At 39.4% G+C, this 19577-nt stretch overlaps 1 protein-coding gene and 1 non-coding gene across 4 annotated transcripts in view; one reads left to right on the top strand and one right to left on the bottom strand.

The window, feature by feature from the left end:
* LOC126095745 (cysteine--tRNA ligase, cytoplasmic) overlaps window positions 1-19577 on the bottom strand; it is a 100173-nt gene that overhangs the window by 2860 nt on the left and 77736 nt on the right. For all 3 annotated transcript variants that reach the window (XM_049910520.1, XM_049910519.1, XM_049910518.1), the window contains exon 10: window positions 13713-13875. In XM_049910520.1, the coding sequence (XP_049766477.1) occupies window positions 13713-13875 (163 nt within the window). The remainder of the gene's footprint in view (window positions 1-13712; window positions 13876-19577) is intronic.
* On the top strand, window positions 1643-1717 carry Trnai-uau (transfer RNA isoleucine (anticodon UAU)). Its single transcript has one exon. It is a non-coding gene; the product is annotated as a tRNA-Ile (tRNA).

The raw sequence follows: 19577 nt of genomic DNA, 5'->3' as shown, positions 1-19577 counted from the left end.
TGGGGAGGGGGGGGGGTGGAAGGAAAAAAAGGGGGGAGAGAGAGAGAAAAAAAGGGGAGAGAGAGAGAGAGAGAGAGAGAGAGAGAGAGAGAGAGAAATGAACCTAGTTCCCTTCAAAGTAGTCCCCTTGGCTATCTATACACAGCTGCCAATGTTTCTGGAGGTCTTGGAAGCAAGCAGGGAAATTTTAAACTGTAATGCTTGTAAGCTCATTTGTCACATCCTGTTGAATGTATGTGATACCTTGATGAAGCTTTCCCTTCAGTTGGCCTTTCACTCATGAAAACAAGAAAAAATCGCAAGGCGAGAGGTGGGGCGAATATGGCAGATGTGGGATGACAACAAACAATAGAACATCTGGCCAGATACTTGGTAACAGATAAGGCAGTATGGGATCTTGCATTGTCAGGCAGCGAGAACCAGTCCTGAGAATGCCAAAAATCAGGGCAACAATGTCGAATTGCTTGTTGTAAATGTTTTGAGACTTCAGTGTAAAGAGTTTGGTTCACTGTTTGACCTGGAGGAACAGATTCATAGTGAACTAATCCTTTACTACCAAGGAATGTGATCAACATTGACTTTGTTCTCGAAGGTTGTCACTGACTTTTTTTGAGGCTAGTGAACCATAACTTTGCCATTCAGCACTTTGAGACTTCATGTGAGGGTCATATTCATAGCACTAACTTTCATTCCCATCAATAATCTTTCACAGAAATGTGAGACCATATCTGGCTCAACACAGTAGTTCGGCAGAAGTTCTTCGTATTTCCTCTTTCTGCTCATCTGTTAGCATGTGAGCAACAAATTTTGCAATAAGTTTCCATTTTCCTAAATCTTCGTGTGAAATCTTATGACACACATGATGATTCAAATTAAGTTGTTCTGATATTGCAAGCATAGTTACATGAAGGTCTTTTTGCAGTAGTTGCTTTACACACTCCACGTTTGCATCGGTATGTGCTGTAGATGGGTGACCAGCTCTGGCATCAGCTTGCACTGAATCTCTACTGCCAAGACACCTTTTGTGCCACCCTAGAACACAACTTTTTGAAAGTGCCTTGCTTGCATATGCTTGCTTAATCTTTGTCCATGTTTGCTAGTGGTTTTCTCAAGCTTAATGACAAAATTAATGTTCACTCTTTGCTAACAATCAGCATCCACTGTGTCACCATAACTAATCCACCAAGAAGCCAAAAAGTGTGCTTTTTTTTTAATTTTATGTACATGTAAAGTTCCACTGGACCAAATTGAGAAGCAATCTCCAAGGTCATGGAATATGCCAATATATAAAATAACACCATAAAAGTAATAACAGATAAAAATAAAATGTTCATAAACCTGAAAAAAGTCAAGACATAAGTTTAAGTAAATGCAATCAACAATACAACAAGAATCAGCTTAATTTTCCAAGGAACTCCTAGACAGTATACACAGTGATCCATGAGGAAACGCTTCACTTTCAATTTGAAAGCACATGGATTACTGCTAAGATTTCTGAATTATATATGACGGTAGTATCTGTTCCCGAAAGAACAGTTACCGTGGATGACCAAGCAGCTTTGCTAGAAATGAAATGATAATTAAATGGACACCCTAGGGGAACGTGCAAGGGATAAGTCCCTGCAGACGCACTATCCTCTGTGCCCGCGGTGGCTCAGATGGATAGACCGTCTGCCATATAAGCAGGAGATCCCGGGTTCGAGTCCCGGTCGGGGCACACATTTTCAACATGTCCCCAATGAAGTACATCGACGCCTGTTTGCAGCTATGGTGTCCATTTAATTATCATTTGATTTCTGAATTCTTGTGGTAGCTTATTGAAATTGGATGCAGCAGCGTACTACACACAAGAGTTAACGAAGTCTGACCCAAATGCAGGTTTGATTTCTGCCAACTATTAACTGAGTTACAGGTGCTTATTCTTGGGAATAGGCTAATATTGTTAACAAGAAATGACCCGCGCGCGCGCGCACACACACACACACACACACACACACACACACACACACACACACACACACACTCTTTAACAGGGATCAACAAGAGGTTCACGAACTTACATCACTTATTGCCCGTTTCTCAGGCAAAATTATCCTTTTAGAATGGAAAGAGTTACCCAAAACTATAATACCATACGACATAGGCAAATGAATATAAGCAAAGTAGACTAATTTTCATGCCGAACAATCACTTACTTCAGACATTGTTTGAACAGTAAAAATGGTAGCATTAAGTCTTTGAACAAGATTCTGAACATGGGCTTTCCACGACAGTTTACTATCTACCTGAACACTTAGAAATTTGAACTGTTCAGTTTTACTAATCATATGCCCATTCTGTGAAATTAAAAGTCAGGTTTTGTTAGAAACTGTAAAAACTGAGTCCTACTGTGATTTAGAGTTAGTTTATTTTTTTTACAAGCAATGAGCTTATATCATGAACTGCACTATTTGAAACCAAGCCAGTGCTGCATACAATATCCTTTACTACCAAGCTAGTGTCATCAGCAAACAGAAATATTTTAGAGTTACCAGTAATACTAGAGGGTGTAGCAGTTCTCTCGTGATTTGTTTATCTCTTCATTTCCTGACTGTCCTCGGTGTCAATGTACCGCATTGCTACATGGGCTGAAAAATGGGTTGTGGATTCCAACACTGACTACTGTAAATAATGTATCCGACAGGTGCACAGTTGTGTATCGCAGTACTTTAATTTCATTGTTCACAACCTCCTAATAATACGCAGTTATCTGGCCAGTGCACTATTGTTTAACTTTCAATAAGCCTCATTAATAGTTTGCAGGCAAACCTCCACATACTGCTACAATAGTTCCCTGTTGAACATCTACGAGCAGTAACACCTAACCACAAAGTTCACAGTTCTTGAAGAATAATCAGATACATATGGAACAGACATTCTCATTGTTTTTATACAGGGCCTATTTGTTTAACACTTATTCCATGGTTAAGTTGAAGCATTATTGTTGTTCTAATCAACACAGGTCTTTCGTCTGAGATTCTGCCATGGACTGACTGTCTCGTGACCAAAATTTGGGCCCTTAATATCATCACAATAATAAGTGCTGAAAATTAACATAGTTCGAAGTTAAATTTACAGAAATTACAACTAAAACTTAACTCATTAAATTAGCTGAATACATCAAAAAAGTCCGTCTTTTTAATAGTGTTTTCTACTTCAGGAGTTAAACCGAATTATTTGTTTAAATCAAGGAAACGATACTTTTGACAAAACTATTAATTACTTAGGAATTAATGGATGGCTGGTTTTGCTAACATGTTTTCGAATAGAGCCAAATAGATACTTTAAGATTACTAGTATTTCAGCTTCCATGTGTTCATAATTAGTACAGAATTTAATTTTTTTTATATGTCAACAACAGAATGTACGTTCCAAAACAATTACTGATTTCACCCTAAAACAAAATATACTAACTAGGATATTCAAAATAAATTAGAAAATCAATTACATACCTAAAACTAAGCACATAATTATATCTGATGTTATATTCTTTAAAACTGAGGTCCAACTTTTCTCTTTTATGAAAATGCAGATTATTCTCATGTATGTTAATGGTAATTAGTTAAAAGTGAAAAAACGAATTTAAGTACACTGATGGCAAAACAAGAGGGAAGAAAAAAATATCCTAGCTTGCTTTGTCACAAGGGCATATCATTTATATAAATAAGGAACAGGAGTGGACCCAACACTGATCCCTGGGGCATCTGCCCCTCCCCCCCCCCTCCCAATTTGAGCATACCCCACTCAGACCCCACATCACAGCCATTCTCAACACTGTGAATAATGACCTTTTGCTACCTGTTGTTAAAGTAAGAGGTGAACCAACTGTGGGCTACTCCCCGTATTCCCTAATGATTCAACTCCTGGAGCAATTAGTTAAGTAACAAAATATGCCTATTGTTCGAAATCTTTTGTTTAACCATTCAGTACCTCACAGAAAAAAGAGAATGTAGCCTTTTCAGTTGTTAAATGACTTCTAAAGCCGAACTGTACATTTGATAGCAATCGTGTGATAGAAAATGATCAATTATCCTTACATACACAGCCTTTTCAATAACTTTAGCAAAGACTGATGGCATAGAGATAGGTCTAAAATTGTTACATTATCCCTTTCTCCCTTTTCATAAGGCGGCTTTACTACTGAGTACTTTAATCGTTCAGGAAACTGACCATTCCTAAAGGAAAAATTACAAATATGGCTAAATACAGTGCTAACATATGCAGCACAGTACTTTAATATTCTGCTAGGCACTCCATCAATTCCATGACAGTCCATGAGAGCGATGAAATTATCGACTCAAACTTGTGTGGTTCATGGTGTGGGTTCCTGTAGTCATGTCCTAGTTCATGAACCACGGGCAACGTATGAGTGTCCAAGTAAGTGGTCCTGACAGTCGGGATACCAGTTACTTTGAAATAAGGCTGGGCATCTCGGACATATTCTGAGTCGTGGTCACCTTTATGCTCATACGGCAAAGACTACCAAATCCACCGGTTAGTCCCTCAGCCGTTAGGGGTAAAACCCAATGGGACTCGGGGCAAGTAAGGCTAGCAACCTGCTTCCCTGTTACTTTAAATATGATGCTGGCAATAATCAGAGCAAAATGCCTCGGACCTTTGGAAGTGACGGAGTCCCACCTCTAACTGACAAACCAGGGACTCCTAAGATACGACTTGGCAAACAAATGGTAATGAGATGGGGAGCTATTAATATCAATGGGGGCTACTCTGGGAAGAAGGTAGAGCTGGCAGAGGCTGCAAGTAAGATGGGGCTGGACGTTTTAGCTGTTAGTGACATTCGGGTAAGGGGTGAGAAAGAAGAGGAAGTGGGAGAATACAAGGTCTACCTGTCAGGAGTCAAAGCAGGAATAGCACAATGGGGTGTAGGGCTTTACATCAGGAAAGAAATGGAACCCAGCGTAGTTGCAATAAGGTATGTAAACAAATGACTGATGTGGATAGATTTGACAGTGTCTAGCAAGAAAATTAGGATTGTGTCAGTATATTCGCATTGTGAAGGGACAGATCAAGATAAGATGGATAGTTTTTATGAGGCACTCAGTGATGTAGTTGTTAGAGTAAAAGACAAGGATAGTGTTCTGCTTATGGGTGATTTTAACGCCAGGATTGGAAATCGAACAGAAGGGTATGAAAAGGTTATGTGTAAATTTGGAGAGGATATGGAGGCCAACAGGAACGGGAAACAACTCTTGGATTTCTGTGCCAGTATGGGCTTAGTAATCACAAACTCCTTTTTTAAACATAAGAACATTCACCGGTATACTTGGGAAGGCAGGGGAACCAGATCTGTCATTGACTATATAATAACAGATCAGGAATTCAGGAAGGCTGTGAGGGACACACGTGTATTCAGGGGATTCTTTGATGACACTGATCATTATTTAATCTGCAGTGAATTCGGGACTGTGAGGCCGAAAGTGCAGGAGGTCAGGTCCATATGTAGGAGGATAAGAGTGGAGAAACTTCATGATAAGGAAATCAGGCACAAGTACATAACAGCGATCTCAGAAAGGTACCAGTTAGTTGAATGTAGTCAATTACAGTCATTGGAAAAGGAGTGGACAAGGTACAGGGACACAGTACTAGAAGTGGCTAAAGAATGTCTTGGAACAGTAGTGTGTAAAAGTAGGATGAAGCAAACAGCTTGGTGGAATGATACAGTCAAGACAGCCTGTAAAAGGAAAAAGAAGGCGTATCAAAAATGGCTACATACCAGAACCCAGGTAGACAGAGAAAGTTATGTTGAAGAAAGAAACAAAGCTAAACAGATAATTGCAGCATCGAAGAAGAAATCGTGGGAAGACTTTGGAAACAGGTTGGAGACTTTGGGTCAAGCTGCTGGAAAACCATTCTGGAGTGTAATTAGCAGTCTTCGAAAGGGAGGTAAGAAGGAAATGACAAGTATTTTGGACAGGTCAGGAAAACTGCTGGTGAATCCTGTGGATGCCTTGGGCAGATGGAGGGAATATTTTGAAGAGTTGCTCAATGTAGGTGAAAATGCGATCAGTAATGTTTCAGATTTCGAGGTAGAATGGGATAGGAATGATGATGGTAATAGGATCACATTTGAGGAAGTGGAAAAAATGGTCAATAGATTGCAATGCAATAAAGCGGCTGGGGTGGATGAAATTAAGTCGGTACTCATCAAATACAGTGGAATGTCAGGTCTTAAATGGCTACACAGGATAATTGAAATGGCCTGGGAGTCGGGACAGGTTCCATCAGACTGGACAAAAGCAGTAATCACACCAATCTTTAAACATGGAAACAGAAAAGATTGTAACAACTACAGAGGTATCTCTTTAATCAGCGTTGTGGGTAAAATCTTCGCAGGTATTGTTGAAAGGAAAGTGCGAGTATTAGTTGAGGACCAATTGGATGAAAATCAGTGTGGGTTTAGGCCTCTTAGAGGTTGTCTGGACCAGATCTTTAGCTTACGGCAAATAATGGAGAAGTGTTATGAGTGGAACAGGGAATTATATCTATGCTTTATAGATCTAGAAAAGGCATATGACCGGGTTCCTAGAAGGAAGTTATTGTCTGTTCTACAAGATTATGGAATAGGAGGGAAACTTTTGCAAGCAATTAAAGGTCTTTACATGGATAGTCAGGCAGCAGTTAGAGTTGACAGTAAATTGAGTTCATGGTTCAGAGTAGTTTCAGGGGTAAGACAAGGCTGCAACCTGTCTCCATTGTTGTTCATATTATTTATGGATCATATGTTGAAAACAATAGACTGGCTGGGTGACATTAAGATATGTGAACACAAAATAAGCAGTCTTGCATATGCGGATGACTTAGTTGTGATGGCAGATTCGATTGAAAGTTTGCAAAGTAATATTTCAGAGCTAGATCAGAAATGTAAGGACTATGGTATGAAGATTAGCATCTCCAAAACGAAAGTAATGTCAGTGGGAAAGAAATATAAATGGATTGAGTGCCAAATAGGAGGAACAAAGTTAGAACAGGTGGACGGTTTCAAGTACTTAGGATGCATATTCTCACAGGATGGCAACATAGTGAAAGAACTGGAAGCAAGGTGTAGCAAAGCTAATGCAGTGAGCACTCAGCTACGATCTACTCTCTTCTGCAAGAAGGAAGTCAGTACCAAGACTAAGTTATCTGTGCACCATTCAATCTTTCAACCAACTTTGTTGTATGGGAGCGAAAGCTGGGTGGATTCATGTTACCTTATCAACAAGGTTGAGGTTACGGATATGAAAGTAGCTAGGATGATTGCAGGTACTAGTAGATGGGAACAATGGCAGGAGGGTGTCCACAATGAGGAAATCAAAGAAAAACTGGGAATGAACTCTATAGATGTAGCAGTCAGGGCGAACAGGCTTAGATGGTGGGGTCATGTTACACGCATGGGAGAAGCAAGGTTACCCAAGAGACTCATGGGTTCAGCAGTAGAGGGTAGGAGGAGTCGGGGCAGACCGAGGAGAAGGTACCTGGATTCGGTTAAGAATGATTTTGAAGTAATAGGTATAACATCAGAAGAGGCACCAATGTTAGCACTGAATAGGGGATCATGGAGGAACTGTATAAGGGGGGCTATGCTCCAGACTGAATGCTGAAAGGTTGACTTTTACTTGTCAGTATCATGGAGGAGTATTTCGGACATCAATCTCAGAAAGGCATTTGCTAAGAGTGTTATATGATTCACTATAGAAACTAAATTTTTATTTAATTCACCAGCAATGCTCAGAAAATGATTGTTAAATGCTGTACATTAATACAAACTGACTTTATATCATTGACCTTGTGCTGTTGACCAGACGCTTCTTTCACAACTGACCAAACGGTTTTAATTTTATCCTGTGAATTAGCTATTCTATTTGCGTACCACATAGTCTTTGCCTTCCTAATAACATTTTTAAGCACCTTACATTATTGTTTGTAATGGGGTATCTTAGCTTGATTGTGACCACTTCTAACATTTTGATATAACTCCCACTTTGTTCTACATGATATCCTTATCCCTCAAGTGAGTCACCCAGGCTGCCTATTACTCCTAGTATCCCGTTTAAAATGTTCTAATGGAAAGAAACTCTCAAAGAGCATAAGAAATGTGTCAAGGAAAGCATTATATTTGTCATCTATGTTACCGGCACTATAAACAAATACTACTCTTGTTCCTTGACGAGGCTTAAAAAACCCTCAATTGCTGTTGGATTAACTTTCCTATATAGTTTGTAATTATATGTGACATTTGTTTGAGTACAAAAGCCCTTTAGTGTTAAAATTTGTGCACCATGGTCTGAAAGGCCATCCACCCTTTTACTAACACAATGCCCATCTAGTAATGAAGAATGAATAAAAATATTGTCTATGGCTGTGCTACTGTTCCCCTGCACCCTAGTTCGAAAAAACACAGTCTGCATCAGATCATATGAATTTAGGAGATCTACCAACATCCTTTTTCTTGCACCATCATATACAAAATTAATACTGAAGTCACCACACAACTAATTTCTGGTATTTCCTATAAAGTGCATCAAGAACCCCCTCTAGCTTGAGCAGAAATGTTCTGCAGTCAGAGTTACGCGATCTATAAACAACAACAATCAGAAGTTTAGTTTCACTAATTTCAACTGCCCCTGCACAACATTCAAATATCTGTTAGTGCAGTGCCGTGATACGTCTATAGACTCAAATGAAATACTTCTTTTTTTTTCGTACATGGCCACTCCCCCACTCCACAAGGAACTCGTTGACAAGCAGCCAGCTAATCTGTATCCTGGTAAAGGAAGCCTCTGAAATGTCAAATTATTTAAGCGGTGCTCCGATATACCAATAATTTTGGAGTCAACATCTATAAGCAGTTCACTAACTATATCTCAAATACCTCTAATATTTTGATGAAATATGCTAATTACTTCTCTACTTGGAAACATGACATCCTCTGAAGGTGAGCCTTTAGTTAGAGGGTGCAGCTCTAACACCAACTACTACAGGAATCAACAAAACTGTTGAACAAGCATGATTACATTCAAAAGATGCAGTGTCTACTTTCTGATTCAGTGTATCGCAAAATCGGTGCTGACCCTACTAAGAGTTTTGAGAGAAAGACTACCGTATTTAGTCGAATCTAAGCCGCACCTGAAAAATCAGACTCGAAATAAAGGAAAAAAAAATATTCCCGAATCTAAGCCGCACCTGAAATTTGAGACTCGAAATTCGAGGGGAGAGAAAAGTTTTAGGCCGCACCTCCAAACTGAAACAAAGTTGGTCCATTGTAATATGAGACACAATTTAGGTCGAATGAATGACGATACAGCTACAATAGTTTGGTTCGAGTCTTAAGCTTAGCAGTTGCTATGCGTCAGGCGCTCTGTCCGTATTTATACGGTTAGCCTTCCGCTCGAATCGATTGCTTATTTTGCTTTGATCCGATAAGTGCCGTTTTCTTTGTTATAGGTGTTTGCGTCACTCTTAAGCTGAAAATGCATTACTGCACTGTGTCATGCATTGTTTGTCGCATTCTGATAGTGTGTGTTTACGGCCTGTCGCAGCTCGTGGCATGGCTTGCTTTTGTGCGCACTACCGCCGCGTACAAAAAAAAAAAAAGCGGAATCGTCTCATTAGCGAAACAATGGCAAGAGACGTTACTTACACTGCTGCTTTCTTTGATAATGAACAACAAGAATCAAATAATAGACTGCGTATGATAGAACATGTTCTGAACGAGAGTTAGGCGAAAATTTTTCTCCGTTTGAAAATCTTTGGGGCCGCTTCTTTATTACATCAAATTCTGCACAGAAATTAGAGTCATCTTAGATTTAAAAATCTAGTCACTTGCCATGCTTCATTTCTGACTGTATCACTATTAGGCATAAGAATAATACGAATATAAACATGACACGATAGGTATATTCTTCCGCATTTGCTGTTGTCTCACTCTAGTTTCGTAGTTTATTAGGCAGACAGGATTTAAATGAGATAGCAGCAAACACGAAAGAATACATGGCAAAATGTTTATATTCGTATTATTCTTATGGTGAAGAGAATACTGTATGTGATTCAAATTTCATCAGGTTCCTATTAGCAACCATCTCTTCTCACAAATAGGAAAAAATTCAGAACGTAGAGTTGGCCATATTGACAAACATCTCAAACAGTCTTGCCAGTCAGATTTTCGTAGTACACTGAAATTGTGCTACATTCGAAGATGAACAATACGGAATTTGTATTTACGTCGTTGGATAATGTATGAAAATGCAGTGGTCGAAACTCGCAGCGGAGAAAAAAAGCTCGTCTTCCACTTTTTTTAAAAAAAATTATTTACTGACGCAGAGGTTTTGGCGCCAGTATTTATCTTTGTGCGTACAAAGCATGCCTGCGTAGCGCTACATATATTCGACGGCAGAAGTTAGTTGTGGCGGCACGTACCAACATTTTTCATAACTTCCGCTTGCTTTGCACTCGATTCTAAGCCGCAGGCTGTTTTTTGGATTACGAAAACCGGAAAAAAAGTGCGGCTTAGATTCGAGTAAATACGGTAATAACCTCCTGAAAAAAAGTTCTTTGTCACAGGAGACTATCAAGAGTCTTAATTCTTACTGTGCTGTACCACCTAGATTATATGGCCTCCCTAAGGTCCATAAAGAGGCTGTCCCATTGAGGCCTATTGTTTCTAATGTTGGTGTTCCAACATATCGTGTAGCTTAACATATTGCTAGTTTGTTGAGCCCACTAGTAGGTAGGTGTGAACACCACATTAAGAACTCTGAAGATTTCTTATGCCAACTGCAGGGACTGCGTTTCAATGACACTGATATTTTAGTCAGTTTTGATGTGGTTTCTCTTTTCACTCGCATTCCTCTCTCTGATTCGTTGCAGCTAGTTGAGGTTAAGTTTGGTGTCGAGTTAACGAATTTGTTTCGACATGTGGTGACTTCCACTTACTTTTTATTCAATGGTCAGTACTACAAACAGACTGATGGAGTTGCAATGGGAAGCCCGTTGTCACCTATTGTGGCCAATTTGTTTATGAAGGACTTTGAGGAACGTGCATTGGAGTCAGCGACCTTGAAACCTGCGTGTTTTTCAGATATGTAAACGATACTTTTGTTCATAGAACTTTTGTTGTTTGGCCTCATGGTAGTGAGAATTTAAACCGGTTTTTGGAACATCTGAATTCAGTTCACTATGGAGGTGGAAAAGAATGGATGCCTTCCTTTCCTTGATGTGTTGGTCAGAAGGAAGACTGATGGTACGTTGGGACATTCTGTTTATAGGAAGCCTACTCACAATGACTTGTATCTGCGAGCTGATAGTTGTCACCATCCAGCTCAGCGTGAAGGAGTACTTCGTACCTTGGTTCACAGGGCCCACGTTATCTCAGACCCTGAAAGTTTGGCAGCTGAGCTATCACATCTCGAAGTCACCTTTCGTCAGAATGGTTATAGTGAGAGCTGATCAAACGTGCGTTGCGCTATCAGCCTTCTGTGCAACAGGTGAGTGACGATAGCAACGAAGTGACACCTAAGTCTATGGCCTTTTTGCCTTACGCAGGATTGGCCGTATTTTGCGGAAATATGATGTGAAATGTGTTTTTCGACCACCTTCTAAGATTAAGGCCCTGTTGGCAACCATAAAGATGATCTTGGTTTGCGTACGGCTGGTGTCTATCGTATTCCTTGCAGTTGTGGCATGTCATATATTGGTCAGACATTCAGGACTGTGGAAGACCGGTGTATTGAACATAAGGGTCACACGCACTTACAACAGCCAAGCAAATCTGCTATTACAGAACATTGCCTTGACACCGGTCATCCTATGGAATACAACAACACAGAGATTCTGGCTTGCACGTCCAGCTATTGGGATAGTGTTATTAAGGAAGCTGTTGAAATCAAACTATCAAGCAACCTTATAAACAGCGATGGTGGATTTTGTTTAGATGCTACTTGGAATCCGGCTCTGTCTCTCATAAAAAAACAGAGGGACAGAATTAGTGCTACCTCACCTGTTGTTTAATAGTCACTATCTGTGGTTGTGTGTTGACTCTGGGTTACTTGTTCTGTGTTTGGTATCTTCGTTGTTTCTCCTCTGTGAACTGAGGTATTAAATTCCCTCACACATTGCTTCCACCTTGCAGTTGTGCCTCGAGAATGGCAGGGTGTGCTCCTGTCGAAATACCGGCAGTGGTCAATGACGTCACCCGGCAGCAAACCCATAAGTTATTTGAATGTACGATTTGTAATGTTTGTGGGTGTAAATTAATGTTAGTGTCCGAAGCAGACTTACTTCATCTTTATGTAAGATGATGAAACTGCGAAAGTTTAAACAATAAGGTAGCTGGACAGTATGAAAATTAAAAAAAAATTGTTTCTAATAAAGCAAAAAGTGTGTGGTCACAGCAATTGCAAATTTAAGTGCACGTAAAACAGTAAGGCAAACAAATGATATTCTGTTTCTGACCGATGTGGTGAAGTTTTGTAATTGTCATTTGGTTTTCATATAAGATGTCTGTTGAGTCTTTGCACAAATTAATTAAAATGTTCTTTTGGGCTACAATCAAACCAGCAAGCTATTACCAAATAATTGAGATGTAGTTGGGAAAAACAACAATTTTCACTAGAAGTTTAATTTCATTGAATGACACTTTGTTGTAATAGTGGGGGAGCGTATCTCAGAGGTAAGTTAATATTAACTCCACAGTGCTGCAATAATTAAGTTGGTGAACTTGAGTATCGATGTGGTGGCAATTTGCCAGTGCAGTGCAACCAAATTTTATGCACCTTCTCATTCTCTGGAACATTCAAAAACAACTTTTCAGGAATTTTTATTAATGTACAGTATGGTACTACACACCATTTGTAACCCATTTTCTGAAACATAAATTCGAAAACAAGATATCACTATGCATTAGCATTACGGTACCAGGAGCAGTGAGCTAGCTAGTGATGTCACAGGCATCACATGACTCAAATGGACCATTTTAGCGTGCCTTCAAAGTATCTGAATTTCACTTCTGTTTTTGTTAAAAAAATACTGAAAGTCAAGAGCAAAAAAGGCATGTTTGACATAATTAATCCTTTAAGACAATTTCCAGGAAACAGTCAAATACCCTATTACACAAATGCAAGAGTGAAGATGGTCACCTCCCACTAAACAAACCGGGATCTTTGATGAAATCTGTCTGTGAAATTCAACTTGCACAACTAACCAAAAATTTGAGTGCTTGTGGTATGTAACAGCTGCATGAACTACCAAAAGCATATCATATAGATTTATTTTAATGCCAGTACATATTTTAACTTCTAAATTTGAGTGCACACAATATGAAAGATTGTTCAAGTGGTAAAATTCCCATATACAGCATCTCAAATAGGCACATAAACAAGAGACCATTACTGATTTTGGGGTGAATACATCTTCACAGCTATAGAGTAACTGTATACCTGTAGAGCAGAGATGTTTATTTTAATTTTATAGTCATACCAGTCAGTTTTTAATGTGTGTGTGTGTGGGGGGGGGGGGCACAATTTCTTCCCTTTTTAGTCATCTGCCTTCTCTAGTTGCACTGCCGTAATATTAAATACTGGAACTATGGAAAACACGTGGGCAGGAAATACGTAATGGAAAAGAAAATGGTAACATCTAATGTTTCTTAAGGGAACTTAGCATGGTAACACACTCACCTTCTAAATCTTCAATGCGCACTCCCACATCGGGTAAAATTTCATCTCTGAGCCTATCACATTCTGACAAAATTGATGATGCTTTTAACTGCCGTGCTAATGACCTTACACTGTCACGGAATTCAGATAGTATTGTCAAGTAAGGCATGACTATCTGCTCTACCTAAAACAAAATAAAACAAGAAGAAAATATAGTTGGTGACCCACCACACGAAGTAAGGCAAAGTGTGTTTTACATGTTTCCAATGGATCATTAAAAATCATTTGTACTCCCATATTATGCCAAATAACCAGACCTAAAGGAATAGAAAATGTGCCTAATTTTGAGTTTTTAAATTCTAGAACATTGCATCCTGTGTAACATTACCAACTACAAATGTATTAAAAATTAGTTACAGTGAATAAGTGTAGTCAACATGGATGGAAGACAAACAAATTCAACAACCTCAGAGAAGGACTGAAGCTTCAGCGCTGACGAAATTAGGCAAGGTGGAATATATCTAGCTGCTTTAATCTGCTACAATCCCACCTCTAAAATACATACTTTTCCTGTATATATGTAAATTCAGAATCTCTAAATTCTTATCCGAGCTGTATTTTAAAAACTTTATAGTTCAGTGTATAGAAAAGACTCTGCTGATAATATTAGTGTTGATAGTTCATGTACAAACATTTTACCTGGAAAAATATTCAAAATTTAGTATTCATAACAACCTTATTTTTATTTAAAATTGAAGAGTGAAAATGTAAAACGACACAAAAAATGAATTTTCATTGCTATTGCATTTTTGGTACTCTGTTGCATGGCAAGAATCTCAGCTTCCAAAAACTAGTAGAGTGAGGATTCTAGAGATATTCTTCAGCATCCTATGTATTACTCCAGTAGGGATCATGAAGACAGCATTCAACAAATTACAACAAGCATGATGGCATTTAAGCAGTCATCCTATCGCATTCCAAAGGTGACTAGACTGGGACAAAACTGTTAACATATAATGCCATTCTAAGTACCTTGTGGCATGCAGTTCAAAGTAGTTTCTGAAGTATGTATGTGGATGTGAATTAAAGTTACTCACAGTTACATTCAGTTAAATAACACATGGCACAATATTAAGGGTGCTATGTAAACAAATTGCTTGATAAACATTTACACTAATTTAGTCTATTACAAATGAAGACCACTATTTCTGTTATGAGGTAGAAAGTTTGTTACTATTTTTTTGAATATTTAGAGATACACTTATGATAAAAACTCTAATAATCTTTGTGACAGGCACTGTTGAGATAGGAGTTATTTTAGCAAGACTGACAGACACAGAAAACTAAGAACTGGGGTGAATCATAAGCTTTTGGAATTTTACTTTAAAAAAATTAAAAGTTGAGGAACAAGAAACAAAGGGCATAAATGAAAGAGGTGAAGAAGTCATTAAATATTTAATCAGAAGTGACACAAAGCATGACAGATGGCTGGAAACCAACAAAGAACAAACAGTCATTCATATTCCAAAGAGCTTTTGAAATGAGGGATTCCTTATGAGTTTTTATTGAAACAAAGAATGGGAAACATCTTTTCATACAAATCATTTTACCATTTCTCAAAATTTTCACTTTTAAAATTTTGAAAGTTTTTCAAGTGTTCCAATCAATTCTAAAAACAGATTTTCTTCTCCAATGTTGGGATTCTGAAACAGAATTGATGGCCAACTTGGACTAATATATCAATGAAAACAATCAATTACTGACAAAATTATTTAATTGGATAGATAAAAAATCTACTAACCAAGCAGTGGGAGAACATACAAAAGACAGTTGTAACTGGCAAGCTTTTGGAGCCTGTGGCTCTTTCTTTAGGAAGAAGGGTGAAGGAAAAGGACTGGAGGGATCTAGGAAACAGGTTAGATTGAGGAAAATCACCCAGAACTGGGGCTCAAGGGAGACTTACTGTACACGATGAGAAAGAAAGACTGGTTGTTGGGGACTGCATCGGACAAAATCTGAAAACCTGAGAGCTTAAAGATGGAAGACAGGGTAGTACACTGACAGAGATTACTGCTTAAACATCATGTGAGAGTTAATAATATGAGCGAAAAGCGGGTGCATTGTACATAACAGAGGTGGGAGGGGGGCCGTGAAAAATAGTCGGGAAAGGCAATGAAAGATGTACAAAACTACAACGGAGTGAAACAAAGAGTAGTTACAGTGAAGAAATGCTGAGTCGGAAGAAATTAATATAAATTAAGGCCAGGTGGGTGGCACGAACCAAGGAAATGTGTAGCACTAGCTCCCACCTACGAAGTTCTGAGAAACTGGTGTCTGGGAGAAGAATCCAGATAGTGCATGTGGTGAAATAGGCACTGAGGTCATAACCGTCATGTTGTAGAGTGTGCTCTGTGAAAGGATATTGTGTGTTGCTGGAATATGCCCTCTGCCTATGCCCATCCATCCAGATTGATAACATGGTAGTAGCCATGCTGATATAAAAGACCAAACAGTGTTTACATAACAGCTGGTATATGACAGTCATTTCATAGGTGGCTCTCTTTTTGATAGTATATGTTTTGCCAGTTTAAGGGCTGGTATAGGAGGATGCATAGGGCAAGTCTTGCAGTCAGGGTCAATCACAGGGGTAGGATCCATAGGATAAGGAGATGAGTGTAGAAGGAGCATGACGTCTGGCTAGGACACTAGGAAAATGACAAATAGCTACTCTATGTGTGTCGGGTAAAATCTCAGACAGAATTGACCTTATTTCAGGGCATGATGTTAGGAAGGCATGGCCTTGTCGAAGTAGTTGATTAATACATTCAAGACCAGAGTAACAGTGAGAAATTGATTATTTTCATTGTTATATTAGGACATGTGCTCATCATTCCTTCTTATGTAACCCTCTTGTCAGTCTTTGTTATCGTCTTATCTTGTTCAAACTGTCATCTGTTTTCTACCTTTTGTGCTAGTCCATTCGTTTGTTTATCTTACCACCCAGATTAATCAACGCTTTGTTCCTAAATATTTTCTAGTACCGATTTCCATGCAAATAGATGAGTCCATTGTTATTTATGAATCTGCGTGTAGCAATTTGTTTACAGTGCACTACATTGTAGGGGCTTCTCTTGATTGTCTTTCAGTGATTTAGTTGCAAATTTGACAGCTATTTTCTTTCCCACCCTCCACTTACTGTGTTTATACATAATTCTTTCACATTTTTGTGTGTTTTTTTGTCAAATTGCACAGATCAAATTTCACTGCCATCTCCTACATCACTTTCTTTACCAAGCAAAGTTGTTTACATTTCTTCTTGTGGTTTACTCTTTCTGTACACTCAGTTTATAAAGTTTTGTCTCATTTCATGACTTCCCCTATTGATATTTTTCTTTCCCAATCATTTTTTTCATATCATAAGGGCCACTTATCTGTTCTCATGATTTTCATACGATTTTTTCTGATTTTTCGAATTTTTTTTCCTTGCTTTTCTGCCACTTAGCTATCTTTTCCACCCTATGCTTCTCTTTTTTTTCACTCCCACCATTTCTAATGCTACAAACCATCCTCTCTTTCCATGATGAATACTATCACATATTACATCCATTCTTTTAGGGAACATACTTTTGTACTATCAAAACGAAGTTCCCACATTCTGTTTCTTGAAACCTATTTGTCCCTTGGAGTTACTCCCAATGGCCTAACATTGGAAGTCTCTGTTTCTGGGTGCAATCCTACCCTACGCCAGGCTCTTTTACAGTTTCAAATACAGCAATCTCTTGCTCTTACCTGGCTAAATCTGTGACCTATATGCCTCATCAACAAATTTCCACTCTACCAGACTTCTCTCCCTCTACAAAATCCTGCAGTTATCTGCCCTTATGCTTCCTTCAATGGTACCATTTGCCAAGCCAACTTCAATCTGGTTTCCTTTCCTTCACATGTAATATCCATTGGAAATATCACTTTTCAACCCAATCCCAAAACCTTTCTAACAGCAAACCTGACACTGAATCCTGCCTTGAACAGTTCAGACCACTATCCCAACTTGATCCACCACCACTACCTCAAAATCATCCCTTACAAGCCTTCCAAGAATTCCTCCAGCATTGCCTCACAACCCTTCCTCAGGTCCCTATGACATTACCCTAACCTGTCCTCAGCAAAACTCCAGGCTCTGCGATCCCTAAGAGCTGATGACTCCATCATTATCCTCCCAGCAGACAGAGGATCTACCTATGTAGTACTTGACCGAAATGAGGATGTTAGTGAAGGTCTACACCAGCTGTCTGACACCTCTACATAACAGTGTCTGCCATCGAGATCCCATCCCTGTGATTTAAACTGACCTGCAGTCCCTCCTTAAAACCTCAGGCCCTTCACAAGCGCTAACACCTTAATCCATAGAACTTCTCATCCCACTCAAACCACACACCCCCACCTTTTACCTTTTTCCTAAAATCCACAAACCAAATCATCCTGGCCATCCTATAATTGCTGGCTTCAAAGCACCCACTAAACGTATATCTTCCTTAGTTGATCAAAACCTGCAACCCATAGTACAAAGACTCCCCTCCTACATCAAAGATACCAACCATTTCCTAAATCATCTGAAATCCATGCCCGTCCCACTCCCACCACACACCTTGCTTGTCACCGTTAATGCTACCTACCTCTAAACCAACATCCACAACATACATGGTCTGTCTGTTGCTGAACATTTCCTCAGTCAGTGCCCACCTGATTCCAAACCTATGACATCCTTCCTACTCACATTAATCAACATTATACTAACCAGCAACTACTTCACCTTTGAGGGGCAGACATACAAACAGATCAGCGGTATAGCCACGGGAACCAGGATGGCTCCTTCCTATGCCGAAGTTTTCATGGGTCGCTTGGAAGGGGCTTTCCTGGGAGCCATAAGTCTTCAGCCCCTGGTTCGGTTTAGATACACTGATGACATCTTTACCACATGGACTCAGAGTGAGGCTGACCGACTAAAATTCTTGGAATCTCTGAATAACTCCTCCTAATTAAATTTCACATGGTCCTATTCCAAATCCCTTGCCAATTTCATTGATGTGGATCTTGTCCTCATACAAGGTCAGCTACACACTTCCGTCCACATTAAACCTACCAACAAACAACAGTACTTACTTTTTGACAGTCGTCATCCTTTCCATCTCAAACATTCCCTCCCATACAACCTTGGCATCAGAGGCAATCTTATTTGTTTGGATGCAGACTCTTTACAACAATACACCAGCCTCCACTGCACGTAATTATCCTACCAGCCTAATTAAAAATCAGATTTCCTGGACCATCACATGCAATCCTGGTACTGCTGATCCGTCCACAAAACAGCTTCGGAGCACACCACTGATGACTCAGTATTATTCAGGTATGGAATGTGTTAATCAGCAACTTTGATAGGGCCAAGGCTTCCTAAAATCATGCCCTAAAATGAGATCCTGTCTGTCTGAGATTTTGCCCATCACACCTAGAATAGCTTACAGTCGCCTTCCTAATCTCTGCAATATTCTTGCCAGACCCCATGCCCCTTCTGTACCCATCTTCCTACCCTATGGCTCCTATCCCTGCGACCATTCCCGCTGCAAGACTTGCCCTACGCACCCTCCTACCATCCCCTATAACAGCCCCATCAAAGGGAGAGCCACTTGCGAAATGACATGTCATAGACCAGCTATTATGTAAACACTGTTTGGCCGACTACATCGACGTGACTACCACAAAATTATCAATTAGAATGAATGAGCATAGGCAGAGGGTATATACTGGCAACTCGCAATATCCTGTTGCAGAGCATGCTCTATAACATGCATTCATGACCTTGGTACCTGTTTCACAACATGCACTATACGG

This window comes from Schistocerca cancellata, chromosome 8, assembly GCF_023864275.1.
Source record: "Schistocerca cancellata isolate TAMUIC-IGC-003103 chromosome 8, iqSchCanc2.1, whole genome shotgun sequence".
In the NCBI taxonomy this organism is placed as follows: Eukaryota; Metazoa; Arthropoda; class Insecta; order Orthoptera; family Acrididae; genus Schistocerca; species Schistocerca cancellata.
The sequence above is the reverse complement of the archived record's forward strand: the minus strand, read 5'-3'. Positions and strand labels throughout refer to the sequence as shown.